This window comes from Manis javanica, chromosome 15, assembly GCF_040802235.1.
Source record: "Manis javanica isolate MJ-LG chromosome 15, MJ_LKY, whole genome shotgun sequence".
NCBI classification, from domain to species: Eukaryota; Metazoa; Chordata; class Mammalia; order Pholidota; family Manidae; genus Manis; species Manis javanica.
Genome location: NC_133170.1, coordinates 31,807,760 through 31,827,946, shown reverse-complemented (window position 1 = coordinate 31,827,946; position 20,187 = coordinate 31,807,760). Strand labels below are relative to the sequence as shown.

The window sequence follows — 20,187 nt, the reverse complement described above, 5'->3', positions numbered from 1 at the left end:
TCCATAAAATGACTACTTAAGAAAGATGCAACCCAGCTTCTTGTTTGAGGGAAAAAGGTTCTTTAAACTTTGGGATATTGCCATACAAGACAGCACAGCTATGTTCCAAAAGGCAAATCTACTTACAAATGCAAGGAGCCTCCTACTGAGAGAGGTTTAGCTTAAGATCATCAAAGCATTTAGAATTATGTTGCTAAATGTTTTAGGAACAGACAGCTCTAAAGGGTTTGTTAAAACCTCTCTAAATGCTGCTGATTTATAGACACAGATTACAATACAGAGCAATTTTACACACTTTCTCTTCCCTTTGAAGCAACAGATATTCCTGTGATGGAAGGACAGGAAAAGAGTGGAGGAGGCAAGAGAGGGTGGAGGGGAGCCACTTCTGACACTGGTAGGCCCAGAAGTACCAATCGGGAACAGAAGTCCATCAGATACACTTCACCCGCCCTGCTTCCCTCAAAACCATACCATGGACAGCAGTGTTTGTCCAACTTCTGGATACAATATAACTTTTATAATATCAACTGAGTCTGAATCAGCTTTTTTTAAATGAACTAGAATATAATAAAAAATAGACTGTATCCCAAGTGGATGGTTAAGGACTAAGTTGTAAAGGTTTATAATTTATATACATGTGAATTTATGTATACATATACATGTTCAGGGTTGTAAGATAAAATGTCACGATCTAAAATCATTTTGAAATCAACCGAGGCACCTGGTAGCAGGAGCTCCTGGCAGCAGCCTGTAACTACTCCTTCATTTTGACAGAGAGTTAAGAATGACCCTTGAAAACAGACTATCATTTGGTAAGCTTTCTCAAAGACAAGGAGCCTATACTTGCGCTTTGCACATTGCCAATTAAGGGGCTTGCATGCAGCAACGTAAGTATGCATACTCATGAATAAAACGGGCACGTGCAAGAGATTAGGAAAATGGCAATGTGCATCTCACAAGAGGAAGGACTCAAGCAGGCCTATCTCCTGCCTCTAATCCTCACTAAAAAAAATCATATGATCCTGTTTTTTCATTTGCTCTTTTCCTCCACATGCTAGAAGTAAAGGTTGCTAATGGTCTTCCCTCTCATTCTCTAGTCAAAGGCTCAGGATCTTGGCTCTTCTGATGTGAACAGAGAGCACAATGTTCGACTCTACATAGCAAACATGCTCCTATCTCATGTGCTCAAGCAGGCTTAATAACACAGTTAAGTATGACTGAAAGCCAACCCCGCCACTGCTCATCTGCTGATACACACACTTAAAAGGGAAGAGGGTGGAGTGCTGTTGACTGTGGTCATTAACACTGAATTCTCATTTCTGACCTTCTAGATAACTGCAGATGAACCATGGCCTGGATTTTAATACTAGCTTAAAACAGAAAATGCCAAAAGAAAAAATACTCCTTTTAATGCTTCCTGTTCATTCTCAGTATGTGTACTGGGTTTGCTACTAGGATACAAATTGAAGACATAGCCCTGGATACAAAGGGTCCCCTGTCCAGTGGGATAAAAAAATGTGCTCCAACAACTCTACTTCTACAGAAAGGATCAACATAGGCACACAGAGGCTTTTGGCTTTCTTTCTTATCTCTAGCTAAACAGGCATTATCCTAAACATAAAAGGTCTCTTTATCTCTACATCAGAAGAGATGCATGGTGCCCACATTAGCAAAACATAATCAGTCTATAGTAAAGTATTACTTACCTAAGCAGATTACACATCTTAAAATAAAAATACAAAAGAAAATTAACAACAACAAAAGGAACCAATCGTTACGAGGACACTCCTTGCTGAAAGAGTAAGAGGAATCAATATACTTTCCAAAGGTTGAGGAGCCACTCCCTCATGGGCAAGTGTATGGCCATAAACTCAAGTAAACTACACTCCCACACACATCAGATCACATAGCCCACCAATGCCCCTCAACTTCAAAGCTCTCAGATGAATGAACATACTACATTAAATGCCCTAAAGAACAGGAACTATGATTCATCTTTATATCACAATGGAGAGCGGAATGCCTGGCAAATAGACTTTGAACAAATGACTGGTAAATAAATTAATGTCCCATGCAAGGCCTACACATGCTCTTACCTGCTCTTACTCCTCGATACTGAGGGGTGGCAAACATGTCCCACTGGGAGACTATAATGGCTGCGATGCCCAGCACACAGATGACAATCAAGTAGATGAAGCAAGGTTGTGGGTTACAGTAGAAAGAATAATAAAGCCAGGGAACAAAACTTCCCATAATCAGAAGAGCAATGCCAGAGTAATCCAGTCTAGGACAGAAAAGAAATCCAGTTAATGTTAAAAATTATTGTCCACCACTGGTTCCGATTTATCCCCCAATGACATGAATTCGCAATAACAGCTAAGAGGCAAGCTGGGGTGCCTGCTTTAATGTAAAAACAAAAAAAAAAGCCCCCATCATATGGTGTCAAGAATTCAACCAACTCTGCTGGATGTTTCTCTCTAACCCAACTGAGACCCTTAATCACTGACCAAACTGTGGGCGTTAGACACTTACTTTGAGAAGAGCCGGGAGACCCCTTCTGAGTGGCAGTAGACTGTGTGGAAGAGCCAGGAAAAAGAAAGGCAGAGGATGGCCCCCAAGAAGAACAATCCAAAGACGACCTTCTCTTGCAGTGGGGCCACAAAAGAGATGTTTGGGCGAAACATATAAAAGATCCCCAGGCACAGGAAGAACACACAACCTAGGAGAAAACAAGAGGAAGATTGTCCTTTTGAAAAAACAGTGTTATATGTTGATTATATTTTCAGTCCGTCACAATCACAATGATACTGCATCAAAGTTCCACAAGAAGAAATTTCCAAACAACTGAAGCTTATCCAAAACTGTGGCCTACTTCAAGCATTACTGTTATCATATACTCCTCAACTTTATAAATTGAGTATGCAGAATATAACAACTTATTTACCTAGGAAGAAAAATCCAAAGAAACTGACAATGCTGCCACTTCTTAGAGCTAGTATGAAAATTCATGTATGAAGTTCTTGGCACATATGACTCATAGACACTGAGAAATGACTGATGGTTACCATGGGCAAGGGGTTGTGGAGGTGGGTAACGAGGTGAAGGGGAGGAACAGGCAGAAAATCTCAATCATTACATGAATCAGTCATGGAGATGAAAGTACAGAACAGAGAATATAGTCAATCGTTCCATAACCTCTATCTATGTTGACAGATAGAACTATAGTAGTTGGGGTGAGCACTTAACAATGTCCAATCACTAAGTTGTATACTTGAAACCAATATAATACTATATATCAACTACAGGTAATAAAAATAATTTTTAATAGAATATTTTACATTTGCCAAAAAATAAATTAAGGACAGTAAAATGCCTATTCAGGCTACTTCACAACCAGATTTTAAACTGTTCTTCACAGTAAGATACCATGTTCTTAATTGCTTGGGAAAGGGCCACGTAACACAAGGAAGGCACAGAATTAAGAAGTTAAACACTAGCTAACTGATTCCATCTGACCCATGTAATTAAACATTTGCCCTGCAGTTATCAGGAGCCACAAATTTGACTTGATTCTCTATTCTGTTCTCACTACACTAGCAGGCAGGAATTTGGGAGCACGTTGGAAATCAAATCTGTGATAAGATATGCAAGTCAAATGGGGTAAAGCCAAAAACTATTTAGTATATTTACAAGGTCATGTGACCATCAGCACTATTTAATTTCAGAACATTTTCACCACCCTGAAAAAAGCCCCTACCTGTTACAGTCACCTCCCACTTTCACACACGCGGCCCCACCCCAAACCTTGACACAATGATCAGCTTTCTGTCTCTAAGGATTTCCCATTCTGGGCATTTTCTGTATGGATCATACAATATGCAGCCTTTTGTTTCTGGCTTCTTCCATTTAGCATAATGTTTTCAAGGCTCCCCAAGTTGCAGCACAAATCAGTACTTCATCCCCCTATTTTTTTTCTACTTTTATTTTACATATTTATTTTTTTGGTATCATTAATCTACAATTACATGAGGAAGATTATGTTTACTACACTCCCCTCATCACCAAGTTCCCCCCACATACCCCATTACAGTCACTGTCCATCAGCGTAGATGTTGTAGAATCACCATTTCACTTCTCTGTGTTGTACAGCCCTCCCTGTGCCCCTCCCCCCACATTACACACGCTAATCATAATGCCCCCTTTCTTTTTTCCTCCCACTTATCCCTTCCTTCCCACCCATCCTCCCCAGTCCCTTTCCCTTTGGTAACTGTTAGTCCATTCTTGGGTTCTGTGAGTCTTCTGCTGTTTTGCTCCTTCAGTTTTTTCCTTGTTCTTATACTCCACAGATGAGTGAAATCATTTGATACTTGTCTTTCTCCACCTCACTTATTTCACTGAGCATAACACCCTCTAGCTCCATCCATGTTGTTGCAAATGTTAGAATGTTTTCTTCTTATGGCTGAATAATATTCCATTGTGTATATGTATCACCTCTTCTTTATACATTCATCTACTGATGGACACTTAGGTTGCTTCCATTTCTTGGCTATTGTGAATAGTGCTGCGATAAACATAGGGGTGCATACGTCTTTTTCAAACTGGGCTGCTGCATTCTTAGGGTAAATTCCTAGGGGTGGAATTCCTGAGTCAAATGGTATTCCTATTTTGAGTTTTTTGAGGAACCTCCATACTGCTTTCCACAATGGCTGAACTAATTTGCATTCCCACCAGCAGTATAGGAGGGTTCCCCTTTCTGCACATCCTTGACAACATTTGTTGTTTTTGTCTTTCAGATGGTGGTGATCCTTACTAGTGTGAGGTGATTATTTCATTGTGGTTTTAATTTGCATTTCTCTGATGATTAGCAATGCAGAGCATCTTTTCATGTGTCTGTTGGCCATCTGAATTTCTTCTTTGGAAAACTGTTCAGCTCCTCTGCCCATTTTTTAATTGGATTATTTGCTTTTTGTTTGTTGAGGTGCATGAGCTCTTTATATATTTTGGATGTCAAGCCTTTATCAGATCTGTCATTTATGAATATATTCTCCCATACAGTAGGATTCCTTTTTGTTCTATTGATGGTGCCCTTTGCTGTACAGAAGCTTTTCAGTTTGATGTAGTCCCACTTGTTCATTTTTGCTTTTGTTTCCCTTGTGGGGGGAGATATGTTCATGAAGAAGTTGCTCATATTTATGTCCAAAAGATTTTTGCTTATGTTTTTTTCTAAGAGTTTAATGGTTTCATGACTTACATTCAGGTCTTTGATCCATTTTGAATTAACTTTTGTGTATGGAGTTAGACAGTGATCCAGTTTCATTTTCTTACATGTAGCTGTCCAGTTTTGCCAATACCAGCTGTTGAAGAGGTTGTCATTTCCCCACTGTATGCCCATGGCTTCTATATCATAGATTAATTGACCATATATGTTTGGGTTAATATATGGACTTTCTATTCTGTTCCACTGGTCTGTGGGTCTATTCTTGTGCCAGTACCAAATTGTCTTGATTATTGTGGCTTTGTAGTATAGCTTGAAGTTGGGTAGTGAGATCCCCCCTGCTTTATTCTTCCTTCTCAGAATTGCTTTGGCTATTCAGGGTCTTTTGTTCGTTGAAGACTGTTGGTATTTTGATAGGAAATGCATTGAATCTGTAGATTGCTTTAGGCAGGATGGCCATTTTGACAATATTAATTCTTCCTAGCCAAGAGCATGGGATGAGTTTCCATTTGTTTGTGTCCTCTTTAACTTCTCTTAAGAGTGTCTTGTAGTCTTTCACTTCCTTGGTTAGGTTTATTCCTAGGTATTTTATTCTTTTTGATGCAATTGTGAATGGAATTGTTTTCCTGATTTCTCTTTCTGCTACCTCATCGTTAGTGTATAGGAAAGCAACAGATTTCTGTGTAATAATTTTGTATCCTGAAACTTTGCTGAATTCAGATATTAGTTCTAGTAGTTTTGGAGTGGAGTCTTTAGGATTTTTTATGTACAATATCATGTCATATGCAAATAGTGACAGTTTGACTTCTTCGTTACCAATCTTGATTCCTTGTATTTCTTTGTTTTGTCTTATTGCCACAGCCAGGACCTCCAGTACTATGTTGAATAACAGTGGGGAGAGTGGGCATCCCTGTCTTGTTCCCGATTTTAGAGGAAAAGTTTTCAGCTTCTAGCTGTTAAGCATGATGTTGGCTGTGGGTTTATCATATATGGCCTTTATTATGTTGAGGCACTTGCCCTCTATACCCATTTTGCTGAGAGTTTTTATCATGAATGGATGTTGAGTTTTGTCGAATGCTTTTTCATCATCTATGTGGTTTTTGTCCTTCTTTTTGTTTATGTGGTGGATGATGTTGGTGTATTTTTTCATTTTGTACCATCCTTGCATCCCTGAGATGAATCCCACTTGATCATGGTGTATGATCTTCTTGATGTATTTTTTAATTTAGTTTGCTAATATTTTGTTGTGTACTTTTGCATCTATGTTCATCAGGGATATTGGTCTGTAATTTTCTTTTTTTGTGGGGTCTTTGCCTGATTTTGGTATTAGAGTGATGCATGCTGCTTCACAGAATGAGTTTGGAAGTATTTCCTCCTCTTCTATTTTTTGGAAAATTTTAAGAAGAATGGGTATTATGTCTTCTCTGTATGTGTGATAAAATTCAGCAGTGACTCCATCTGGCCCAGGGGTTTTGTTCTTGGCTATATTTCAATTACCGATTCAATTTCTTTGCTGGTAATTGGTCTGTTTAGATTTTCTGTTTCTTCCTTGGTCATTCTTGGAAGGTTGTATTTTTCTAGTAAGTTGTCCATTTCTTCTACATTTTCCAGCTTGTTAGCATATAGATTTTCATAGTATTCTCCAATAATTTTTTGTATTTCTGTGAGGTCCACTGTGATTTTTCCTTTCTCATTTCTGATTCTGTTGATGTGTGCAGATTCTCTTTTTCTCTTAATAGGTCTGGATAGGGGCTTATCTACTTTATTTTCTCAAAGAACCAGCTCTTGGTTTCATTAATCTTTTTTATTGTTTTATTCTTCTCAATTTTATTTATTTCTTCTCTGATTTTTATTATGTCCCTCCTTCTGCTGACTTTGGGCATCATTTGTTCTTCTTTTTCTAATTTCAATAATTGTGACTTTAGACTATTTATTTGGGATCATTCTTCCTTCTTTAAATAGGCCTGGATTGCTATATACTTTCCCCTTAGAACTGCCTTCGTTGTGTCCCACAGAAGTTGGGGCTTTGTGGTGTTGTTGTCATTTGTCTCTACATAGTGCTTGATCTCTGTTTTAATTTGGTCATTGATCCACTGATTATTTAGGAGCATATTGTTAAGCCTCCATGTGTTTGTGAGCTTTCTTGTTTTCTTTGTAGAATTTATTTCTAGTTTTATGCCTTTGTGGTCTGAAAAGTTGGTTGGTAGAATTTCAGTCTTTTTGAATTTACTGAGGCTCTTTTTGTGGCCTAGCATATGGTCTATTCTGGAAAATGTTCCATGTGCACTTGAGAAGAATGTGTATTCTGTTGCTTTTGGGTGTAGAGTTCTGTAGATGTCTGTTGAGTCCATCTGTTCTAGTATGTTGTTCTGGGCCTCTGTGTTCTTACTTATTTTCTGTCTGGTGGATCTGTCCTTTGGAGTGAGTAGTGTGTTGAAGTCTCCTAGAATGAATGCATTGGATTCTATTTCCTCCTTTAGTTCTGTTAGTATTTGTTTCACATATGTCGGTGCTCCTGTGTTCGGTGCATACATATTTATAATGGTTATATCCTCTTGTTGGACTGAGCCCTTTATCATTATGTAATGTCCTTCTTTGTCTCTTGTTACTTTCTTTGTTTTGAAGTCTATTTTTTCTGCTACAAGTACTGCAACACCTGCTTTTTTCTCCCTATTGTTTGCATGAAGTATCTTTTTCCATCCCTTCACTTTTAGTCTGTGTATGTCTTTGGGTTTGAGGTGTGTCTCTTGTAAGCAGCATATAGATGGCGCTTGCTTTTTTATCCATTCTATTACTCTGTGTCTTTTCATTGGTGCATTTACATTTAGGCTGATTATTGAAAGATATGTACTTATTGCCATTGCAGGCTTTAGATTCATGGTTACGAAAGGTTCAGGGTAGCTTCTTTACTATCTAACCATCTAACTTAACTCTAGCTATTATAAACACAGTCTGATGATTCTTTATTTCTCTCCAATCTTATTCCTCCTCCTCCATTCTTTATATGTTAGGTGTTTTATTCTGTACTCTTTTTTGTTTTCTTTGACTGCTTTTGTGAGTAGTTGATTTTATTTTTTGCCTTTAGTTAGTATTTGATTGGTCTGCTTTCTTTGTTGTCATTTTATTTTCTCTGTTGACATCTCTTTAACCTTAGGAGTGCTTCCATCTAGAGCAGTCCCTCTAAAATACCCTGTAGAGGTGGTTTGTGGGAGGTAAATTCCCTCAACTTTTGCTTGAATTATTTAATCCCTCCTTCATATTTGGATGATAATCGTGCTGGATACAGTATTCTTGGTTCAAAGCCCTTCTGTTTCATTGCATTAAATATCTCATGCCATTCTCTTCTGGCCTCTAAGGTTTCTGTTGAGATGTCTGATGACAGCCTGATGGGGTTTCCTTTGTAGGTGACCTTTTTTCTCTCTCTGGTTGCCTTTAATATTCTGTCCTTGTATTTGATCTTTGCCATTTTAATTATATGTCTTGGTGTTGTCCTCCTTGGGTCCCTTGTTTTGGGAGTTCTGTCGGCTTCCATGGTCTGAGAGACTATTTCCTCCCCCAGTTTGGCGAAGTTTTCAGCAATTATTTCTTCAAAGACACTTTCTATCCCTTTTTCTCTCTCTTCTTCTTCTGGTACTCCTATAACGTGAATATTGTTCTGTTTGGATTGGTCACACAGTCCTCTTAATATTCTTTCATTCCTGGAGATCCTTTTATCTCTCTCTGCTTCAGCTTCTCTGTGTTCCTGTTCTCTGATTTCTATTCTATTAATGGCCTTTTGCACCTCATCCAGTCTGCTCTTAAGTCCTTCCAGAGATTGTTTTTTTCTGTGTTCTCCCTCTCAACTTGATCCTTTAGCTCTTGCATATTTCTCTGCAGGTCCATCAGCATGGTTATGACCTTTATTTTGAATTATTTTTCAGGAAGATTGGTTAAATCTATCTCCCTAGGCCCTCTCTCAGGGGTTGTCTGGGTAATTCTTGACTGGACCAAATTCTTCTGCCTTTTCATGGCAACAGAGGTAGCTGTAGGTTGGTAGCGTGTGTGTCAGCTGGAGAAGAAAGTCCCTTCCTATTTATTGGCTGCCTTGCCCTTCTCCGCTGCCTGTGTTGGTTACCCGCACACCCGGAGCTGTCTCCAAATCAATCCCCTAAGCTACTGTGGGCGGGGTCACCATCAGGGTAGCCCAGAGCCCTGCAGGGAGTGGCAGGCACACCAGGTGTGCTCTCCTGTCAGAACAATGCCCCTTTGCACCTTGCCCCCATTTCCTCTGCCTGCGCTGGGCAGCTGTGCACCAGCGGTGGCCACTGGGTCTGGCCCAGGCAGCTGCACACTGTGAGGAGATTCTGGGCGGTTGCTGTGGGTGTGTCCACTCTGACTGCTCCGCCTATGCGGGCATGCGTGGCCACCTCTCGGGCTGCTCTGCCTATCTGGGCAGGCACAGCCGCTCTCTGGCTGTTCAGCTACTGTGTTGGGGCCGCACCGGCCAGGGGAACGACTGGCAGGCTGTCTATCCCCGTGAGGAGCTTCAAGGCTGCATTGTCACCCAGGGGGTTAGGGCGCCTGAAGTTCCCTGGGATTCCCAGCTGCTGGGCCCAGGGTGCCGGGATGCTTCCGTCCAGCTGTGAGGCCCCTGTCCCTTTAAGATTTTCAAAAAGCACTCACTTTTTTTTGTCCCAAGGGAGCTGGCTGCAGGGACCCACTTACAGATTTTACTTTTCCTTTTCTCTAATATCCAGCACGCCATTCATTTTGTGTCTGCGCTCCCGGTGCAGATTACTAGAGCTGGTTATTTAGCAGTCCTGGGCTTCCACTCCTTCCCCGCTCCTACTCCTTTCCTCCCGCAGGGGAGCTGGGTCGTGGCTTGTACCTTACCCCCTTCGTGAGATGCCAAGGTCTCGCAGATGTAGATGTAGCCTGGCTGTTGTACTGTAGTCACTGGTCTATCTTTTAGGAATAGTTGTATTTGTTGTATTTTCAAAAATATATATGGTTTTGGGAGGAGATTTCTGCTGCCCTGTTCACATCATCTTGGCTCCTCCTCCATAGAAGGACCCGTAACAGTTACTGTCCATCAGCTTATTAAGATGGTACAGAGTCACTACTTGTCTTCTCTGTGCTATACTCTACTTCATTCCTTTTTATGGCCAAACAATATTTCATTGTATGGATACACCAAATTTCACATATCCATTCATCAGTTAATAGATATTTGGGTTGTTTCCAATTTTTACTTATTATGAATGCTGCTGCTAAATCATCACATTTTCAATTTTCTTGAGTGTATACCTAAGGAGGAGGGCTGCTGGTAACTCTTGTTTATCTTTCTGAGGAACTACCAAACTGTTTCCATAGGGTCTGTGCCACTTTACATTCCTACCAGCAATATTTGAGAGTTCTAACTTCCCCACATTCTTGCCAAGACTTGTTGTTATTTTCTATTTTCTTGATTAGAGCCATTCTAATGAGTATGGAGTAGCATCTCATTATATTTCTCAAAGTATTTGATTTCCACTTCCCAAAATGACCTATGATGCTAAACACCTTTTCATCTGTTTATTGGCCAGCCATGGATCTTCTCTGGAGAAATGTCTACTCAGGTGCTGTTTTTTTTAATTGGGTTGTCTTTTTACTGTCTAGTTGTAAGAGTTCTTAACTATACTTACTATCCCCTTAACAGATATATGATTTGCAAATATTTTCTCCCATTCTGTAGGTTACTTTTTTTTCTTTCTTGATAATGTCCTTTGACATACAAAAGGTTTTAATTTTGAAGAAGTCTAACTTATCTATTCTTCTGCTTTGGTTGCTTATGCCTTGGTTGTCAATTCTAAGAAACTCTCCTAATCCAAGGTCACAAAGATTGACATCTATGTTTTCTCCTAATGGTTTTGTAGTATGAATTCTGTTTAGGCCTTTGATCCATTTTGAGTTAATTTTTGTATATGGTGGGAGGAAAGGGTCCAAACTTCATTTTTTACATGTAGTTACTCAGTTTCCTCAATACCCTATGTTAGAAGACTGTTTTTCTTCCATTGTACTTCTTTAATATCAATCATGACAGAAAAAAAATAATATAGATCACATTCTACTTCAAGCCAAAATGAAATTTAGTTTTGAATATTCTATTTAATGACCTTGAAAAATCAGTTGACTTTTATTAAATACCTTCTTCTCAGTGTCCACTGAAACATTATACCATATTTTGTATACCTTTTCCCTGGCTATGTTCGAGGATACTGTCTGAAAATCTGTTAGAGAAAAATATGACTTAGTTGTAATAAAACCAGTGCAAATTAGGATAACCACAGAGTAAAAACAGTGAGAAACTATATCATTAGAAATCCAGAAAACAAAATGGCAAATCCCAAATATAGTTTTAAGTTGTCCTTACCCTCAAATACATAAAAAGTAAAATAAAATGAATCACCAGTTCATTACACCATTGATATTTGATACCTAAGAGATGTGTCCAGATGTTGCCTGTCTCTGTGTGTATCCTGAAAATGCTCTTAAAACAGGCCCGAAAAGAAGGCATAGGGGGCCGGTGTCCATGCAGAAGGAAGTCATTATCCTTGAGCCAATCTGGTAGCACATCATGAGCAATTACTCGCCATCGACCTTCCCATACCTGCAAGAAAAACATTCCCAAATACCTTTGAGTTTATCTCAAAAACCTTTCAGACAGATTTTAATTGTCAGTTTAGCAACACTGGTCCCAAACACCCACCTCTTATCACATTGTCTTATAATGGGAAAAATAACCTGTTTTTCAAAAGAGAAAATACATTCAAAATGTAGAATGTCCTGTATTCTTAGTTTTCAAAAAACAGATTAATGAAAAAAATATAGAACATGTCCCAAAGAGTGGTTTCAAGCTTTGTTTCAGTCTGGCTAAAGGTAACATGAGTGGTCCAAAGTCCCACCTACACAGATTCCCTCACTCATCTTTCACAATAACCTTGACCTCTGGAAAATCCTGTGACAGTAATAACTACTTTTATACTTAGTACTCCTATTGGTGGGAAAAAAAACCCCCACAAACAATCACACTTTTGTGCCTTTTGCTAAAATCTCTCCCTGTCCCTTTTCTTCCTACTAGAGCAAATATGGTGAAGTAAAAAAGCACAGAAATTAGAAAAACTTGGATCACTGCCTTTAACTAGTTGAATGAGCTTTAATTAATCACAAAACCACCAAGCCTCAGCTTCCTCACATATAAAAAGAATAATAGTGCTTTACTTCATAAGGAAGTTATGAGGATTGAATGAAATGACCCAAAGCACTTCATAAATGAGTTAGTGAACCCCAACGTCAACCCCACGGTGGTATGTAGTGGTGACCATGCCCAGGGCTGACACCTGAGGGCTGTGATGAATGCCCCCTCATGCTGTCAAGACATCAGTGCAGAATGGCCTCCACTGCATTTTCATCCCTTCCCCCACCTTCTCCCTTTTCCTCACTGTGCCTCCCCCATCAGACTCTAAAGGAAAAGGGCTCAGGAGTTCAATATCCCCTCCTTAAGCAGTGTCAACCTCTCCACTCAGTTTCTGTTAATGGTTCTCAGCCTAGAGAGCCCAAACCACAAAGATCATTTAATCCTAACATAATTTGCCTCCACTACCCAGAAAGATGGGAGGGAAAATGCCAGGTGTACTTGCAGACTTCAGTGTCAGACCATGACCCCTCATACACATACACATACACTAGGGTTCTTGTGACAAACAATGTGGCTAGGCCACACAAATGAGGCTCTATTATGCAGAAAGACTGCCACTGATCTGCCAGCTACTGAGCCCATTCTCTTTTTTCACTCTACAACAGTTTCCTATCTCTGCTCCCCTCAATCCTTCCTTGATATTTATACAAGAATTGATGCTCTGGGTAACTCCAAAGGCAGAGAGGACTGTTAGTCCTCTGAAACTGTTAATTTAAGATCAGCAGTGGCCCTCTTAACACTGTAGTCAAACTTATTCTCTCTACCCTCCCCCTTCCCCTCTCACTGCCCAACTCAAAATCTGAGGCCTCTGGTTAGTGGTATTAATCTGGCCATTCCATGCTTGCTCCAACATATAACAGAATAAAATAATCCCAGCAGACTAATCTAGATTTTTAATGTCCACTGCTAGTAGTACTACCACTTGTAAAAAATAGCTATTTCATATATCTTCCACAGGACTTTCTGGAGAGAAAGAGAGAGACACACCAAGATATCAAATTTCTTTTATCTATTTGAATTTGAGAAAAGACAGTATTGTTGAGATCGACCTTACAAAGTGTTGCTACTCTGTTTCACTTCAGGAGAATTTTTTTCTAAGAGGACCAGGAAGATGGGAATCAATCCTTACATACTCAAGGCAGTTCACAATGTGCAAACAGCTCTGCTGTGACCATATGAAAAGTGTTATTGTGTTACCACACACAGCCAGAATAGTCAAATGCTCCCTTTTTATAGTCAGAAGATGTTGGTTTCTTGTTATATATGCATACATCAGTGATTTTTTTTCCCATTGTTTCTAAACAAACATACTAGTGATCTAAAAACTGAGCCAAGCAGCTGCACTTTCCTAATTATACTGGAATTAGTATCACAGTCAACAGACACTGCACCCCCATTCTCAACCTGGAGTCAAGCCAAATGCCAACCCAAGCAGGTATCCCCTTTCACCCCCTGGGAAAAAAAGAACAGGATTACAGCTTAGCCAAAAACAGATTTATTTAAAAGCCTGACAAGCTCACTACCTAAATCAAACATCTTAGCAATGGTCCACTGGGTGTGTGTTAGAGAACATCTAATGCACAAAACATAATTTTAAAAAAACACCTCCTATTCCCACATAGGCTTGGCTAGGCTGGTAAAATAGCCAACAAGTGAAGGCTGGAAAAAAGAGAGACAGATCAAACTTGGACATTCCATTAAAACTGAATGATTTTATCTCCCCTATTCCTGTAAGAAAAGCATCTCCAAAAGGGAAAGAACGCCAGTCAGACCACAGGATACTTCATTTTATACTGTCTCTGTTCACTTGCCTCCAGTCTAAGAAATAGATCCTTGTGTCACTAGACATGGCTAGTTTTCAAGAGCCCCTGGAGAACACGTACAATAGGAAGCACCCTCACTCTGTTCTCACGAACAACTAGGGGATGGTAAGAGAATGGTAGTGACTTTTGTGCCCCACTCATTTTTCTTCAGTAAATTATAGTTTCTACCAAGCAAATGTTCTATTTATTCCCCATTAGCTGTTAAATTCAAAGTTTTATTTGCTTCATTCTTCACTCAGAGTTCAAACAGGGAGAACAAAAAGGCACACAAGTTAGTGACAGTACCCCACTGATCTATAAATACGAAAAATCCCTAAAGGCCCAGACACTAAATACTCAACTTTGAGAGTCGTAACACCAAACTTGCTTTTTCAAAAACTTCTTTTTGAAACTAAACCTTTTGTATGATTTTGTGCTAATTCTCTTATGACAGCAATCACTAGAATGGATCTGTCATCTTACTTGGCTTTTCCTTGACTAAAGAAATAGATCCACAATGTTTGTACTCCTCCCTTACCATTCCCCACCCATCCCTTTATTGTGGAAGGAATATCTATATTCAGATTATAATGCTCTCTTCTCATCCTCTAGTTCAAACTGGTCCCAATTATTTCTAGCATCACTGTGAATGTAGCAAAACCTAATTGAGTTTTCAGGATCTAAGACCACATGCATAAAAAATAAAAAATAAAAAGCTTTGGTTTCATAAAACCTATGAAAAAGCTATCACAAAAATTTCTCTCTAAATGATCAAGAGTTACACAGAAATGTTTAATAAAAGAGTATATGCATACACCCACACACAGACTCACTTACACAGACTTTAAATCATATTTGGCAGGGCCCCTGTTCATCAGATTAATCAAGTGGCTATAAATTTATGTCCTTGATTATTTTCTCTAGGCAAGCAATCCCAATTCTAGTTACCATTTTAGCAGGGAAAAAATCCCCACAAAAGATTCTAATGAATCAGATAGTGAATTGGAGGAAAAAACTTAGAGACAGAAAATATACCAGCTAAACTGAAAATATTAGATGTGCATTAAAACTGGGAAACAGTTCTATCTTAAGGGTAGTTTAATTACCCATAGGATCCCTAGAAAGAAAAGCACGTTTGCCATCACAAACAGCAGAACAGATTCAAAGGACTTGGAGTTGGCATGTTAGTATCTCCAGTCATCAACCGCCATCAATTTTTCATCCTATCTTCTCTAAACAATCGATAAGACATCTACCCTGTTAACCTCTATCAGGAAAGACTGAAACAAGTCTTACACCAGTCGGATATTCTAGTTTTATCAAAACTTCATCATGTCTACTGCAAACAAATATATTTTGCCTTGAATAGGTGTAGGGAAAATGGAAGTTCCATGGCCAGGATCCTCACCTGATACCCACTGTGTATGCACAATGAGGTAACACTTAGCCAACTACCCGGGCGCATGCCTGCATACCTGTTGGCAATAAGCTATTTACAGTGGGTATTGCTTTAAGAGTTCCTCCTGGTGCCAGGGCAAAGAGAAGCAGGAGAGAGGGGAGCAGAGGCTGAGCCAGGAGCAGTGACAAATGGATCATATTCCAGCACTTAACCTACTGCCATGAGATTAAGCTTGATATGAGCCCCTTTTTACCCACAATGTTCTGTCGTTGTTACTCGGTCTCACCAAATACATAGTGAACTTGCTTAGAGCTGGGCGCCCCCTCCAGCCCAGAGCTACAACAGTCAAAGTCCTGAGATTGCTTCTGCCTCCATTTTGCCAGATCATTGCCAAAGCAAACCAAAGGCTAAGGAACTATCATTCTTTTTAAAGGTTGCTGTTTAGGAAGGGTTAAATACATAGCATGGAAATACCAAGAAACTGCCATCTTACCTTACAAACAAACTCTTCCATTCTTTCCATAGCATGATGGGCTTGTAAAAGAGGAGACATGCCCATAAACCCCTCATCTTCCGGAGAAGCTTCATCATTGCACTCATGCTCCTCAGGGCTCTGCAAGGCAATCACAGACAGTCAGGGACAGAGACCAGGAATGAAATGAAACAATCAATCAATACACTTTCCTTGAAGAATTACAGTGAAATTCTCTTTAGGTCCAAAAAAGGCCACAGGCAAATAATAAAGGAAGTAGAGAGAGTTTATTATAGAATTGTGTTAAGTACTAAAAATGAAAACTATTACTCAATTCTCCAACAAATAAACTACAACAGCAGCATGTCTGTGTTTGTTTCAGTAGCAAATTCCTGGGGCAGCTTGAATGGTTCGTTTTTATGTTGGTAAGGCCCATAACGTTATTAAAGTTGAGAAATTACTGAGGGGAAAATCTCCAAGAACCCCAACTGGTACATATAAAATAAATAATTGTAATAAGATATGATAAGTGATCTAGGAGAAAAGAAGGAAAGGAGAAAAACATCTAAATTTTTAAGATATGTCAAGCACAAAGCTTCTTTACACAGGCCACCTAATTTAATCCTGATAACCACCTATTAGATAAGTATTCTTATCCCCATTTAACATATGAAGAACATTAGGCAAAGATGTTAAACAAATTTCCTGAAGTTAAAACCAGTAAAGTGGAAAAGTAAAAAAATACCCAAGACCCCTTGTCTTTCCACATTCCCGAGGAAATGATCGATTTATTTGGGGAAACAGTAAGATATGACAATCTAGCTAGACCTTAAGGGATAAATCACTACAATCAAGCTTCATACTAGTTGTGGAGTAAACGACAGAAATTCCAGAATCTTCCACCTGGCCTTGTCATTTACATATCAATGGGTATATAACACTGCAGCCTCAGGTGGATCCACGCAAGCGGTGGAGAAAAAATGGCCATTTTTTCCTCTTCTCCATTCCTGGCACATAATTGGTCTGGCACCTGCGAGTCACCAAGGACCAGCCCATAAAGTTCCTCCCCAAAGGGGTGGGCAGGGAAGTAGAGAGTATACTGTGGCTGCAGGAAAACGGAGCACAGAGCTAGCAGGGACTGGGGAAGAAAGAACTTGGGGAGCATGCACACTGCAGCCATGAGGAATGGATGGAGCCATACTGTCCACCAAATTCGAGCAACCTGTGAGCAATAAAAATGGGCAGGTTTCTCCCAACCTGCCCTTCCTCTTGCCTTACTTCAATTTCACCATATTCATAGGGGACTTTGCTCCAGGAGGGGGACCCCTCTTCCCCTCCAGATCTACACTAGTTTAGACAGGATAATTCTGTGAGGGGGCAGTAGACTAGAAGTCAGGGACCCAAGGAGTATGCCACTAACACCAAAGGAACTTTATACACATCTCTCAACTTCTCTGAGCCTCTAAAAGGAGTTGTTTAAATGATCTTTACAGTCTTCTCCATTGTCCAGAATTCTGAATTCTGTGACTCAATGAATAATGATAGCCCAGGAGAACTGTAATTCCATATCTAAGACTCTTAGAGTCTACTGGACCAACAGTACTGCTAACATGACTGCATGAAGAAATGAAGATCCTCTGCCTCCCATTGGAGAACTAGATGGTAAAGATGCACGCCACCAAACTTGCTTTGAACGTGTTTAAAAAGAAATCCTAAGGTTTCATTTTCCCACTTTTCACTTACGGTAACTGGAAGCTATTCAGCAACATGGGAGATATGTACAAACCCAATCTCAAATTTTCAAAAATTATGTTCTCCAAAACCATCTTGAGTCTGCTTCTCTACTACTTTTACCAATAAAACACCCTCCCTTCTATTCTATACTTACCTAAAACTTACCTATACATCCTTCAACATCCCGCCCGTCATATTTCCTGTCCACAACTCTTCCTGAACTGCCTCAGCCTAGTGTTGCCACCTTTCTTCTCAACATGGTTGCCACCTTCCCCTCACTTCTCCACAGAAGTATTTTTGGACTGCTTCCCCTATCCCCATGAAATTTTAATAACACAAATATACTGTATATCTGTTTATGTACTGTGGCCCTTTGAAGGTCTACAAACCATTATAATATTTAAGAGTTTTTCACTCCCCACAAATGAAGAAACAATTTTCACCAGAGACTGTATACCCTGCCTAACCCATACCAATGCCTCCTCTTCTCAGATTCTTTAGCACTTAGTCTGTACCACCTCATTTGGCAACTAATATAACATCTGGTTACAGCTGTTGTTCTACTGACTTATACTGTTTTATTAATGTTTGATAGCCTTTTACTTCTTTAGTGTAATTTCCCAAACTAGATTTTTAGTGTCTATATTTGTCTTCTCTCCCTACAGGTCCCAAAATAGCTCTGGCCAAAATTTTATATATTTACATAGTGGCTAAATTAATCAATGCTGTAAAAGATTTTCAACAAAATATTTAAAAGGATTGTGTGCCTAATTAAAATAAAATAAAAATGTTGAAACTCCACTAAAACATCAATCATATGAAAACTGAAAAGATTAACAGCTTAAAATAATTAGTAAACTGACTTTTAAATATAAACTTACAATAAAATGTGAAAGAGTGCAAATATTTATACATGTTCAACATGTATTTGATTCTTCACAAAAAGAAACAAACAAGGATTACATCTTGATTTTTATATAATTATGTCAGCAGTTTCCAAATAAAACTACAAAAAGCACATGAAACAGAACCACAGTTAAGTATTTCCTGTAATATCACAAGTTAAATGTGATTAAATTGCAAACAGTGTGAAGTATCAATGGGATCACTTACAATCAGTTAATTTTGAAGGAAGTCCATTTGTGTCCATAGAGGGCTTGTTGATAAGAAAAGGTAAGGCAGCCTCACTGGACATTTCACACATTTAATCTTAAATTACAGACTTAGGTAAGGAAAATGAGGATAGGGTGCCTCTTCTGTGGGCACTCACCACTGTACAAGTCTGCAGGAAAGAGAGACATCTCAGTCACAGGGGAGGACGAGGAGCAATGACACTGTGCTCAGGAAAGAACAGCTTTCTGTCCCTCGCAGTGCTAATACGTGTTTGGTCAAAGAAAAGACAGGTACATTCAGAATGCATGGCCTATGCCAAACACCTGCCAGGGACCAAAAACATCGTTTATTCATTTAGTCAAATACTTTTAAGAAGAAGTGGCTTGCTATAATGGATTAAGAGTAAATTTGAAGCCAGATGAGCTTTGACTACTGATACACTCTGTAATCTTTGACAAAATTCCATACAATCTCTCTAAGCATCCATTTCCTTTTCTGTAACATCATTTAACCATACTGTACCTGCACTGCACAAGTGTCTTAAGAATCAAACATAATGAATATGAAGAAATAATTATAGGACCTAGGACTCAGAAGACAATAAATAAATGATGGTCTTTATTATAAAAATGATGGGCTAGGTACTGAGAACATTAAAGTACAACAATCTAGTGGAGAAGACATGCCTGTAAGTAAATGATGACAGCAATGAGCCTTGAGCAGTATGAAAAGGACCTGATGCAAACAGAAAAGAGAAAACAGTTAACTCTGGTACTACTGGTGAGTGTTCTAGAAAGGTAACATCTGAACCAAGCCCAGAAAAATGTGTAAGCCCTCAACAACCAGGCATGACAGGAGAAAGGCAAGACGTTTACAGTAATCACATTTCCAAAAATGCAGAGGAAAGAAAAAGCATGACACTAACAATATATGGCTTAGCATGGCTACTATGAACAGTAAATGTGATGTGTAGTTAAAAAGGGTTAAGTACATAAACAATCCAGATGTTCACCAACAGATGAAAAGGTAAACAAAATGTGACATATGCATACAGTAGATTATCACTCAGTCATAAAAGGGAATGAAATTCTGATAGGTGCTACCACATGGATGCACCTTGAGAACATTATGCTAAAGTGAAATGCTTACCCACAAAATATTGTACAATTCCATTTCTATGAAATATCTGGAATAGGCACATTTACAGAGACAGGGAGTAGATTAAAGGTTACCAAG

General features: G+C 39.2%; 1 protein-coding gene across 2 annotated transcripts in view; it reads right to left on the bottom strand.

Annotated features, from left to right (window-relative positions):
• The window catches only part of ADIPOR2 (adiponectin receptor 2), a 115,773-nt gene that overhangs the window by 4,827 nt on the left and 90,759 nt on the right, over positions 1 to 20,187 (bottom strand). Inside the window, exons 2-6 of one of the 2 annotated variants that reach the window (XM_017658112.3) lie at positions 18,952 to 19,120; positions 16,126 to 16,245; positions 11,672 to 11,843; positions 2,533 to 2,719; positions 2,097 to 2,284 (exon numbers count right to left, since the gene is read on the bottom strand). In XM_017658112.3, the coding sequence (XP_017513601.1) occupies positions 2,097 to 2,284; positions 2,533 to 2,719; positions 11,672 to 11,843; positions 16,126 to 16,191 (613 nt within the window). In that variant the 5' untranslated portion in view covers positions 16,192 to 16,245; positions 18,952 to 19,120. The remainder of the gene's footprint in view (positions 1 to 2,096; positions 2,285 to 2,532; positions 2,720 to 11,671; positions 11,844 to 16,125; positions 16,246 to 18,951; positions 19,121 to 20,187) is intronic. The other variant, XM_037014963.2, reaches the window with a different exon arrangement.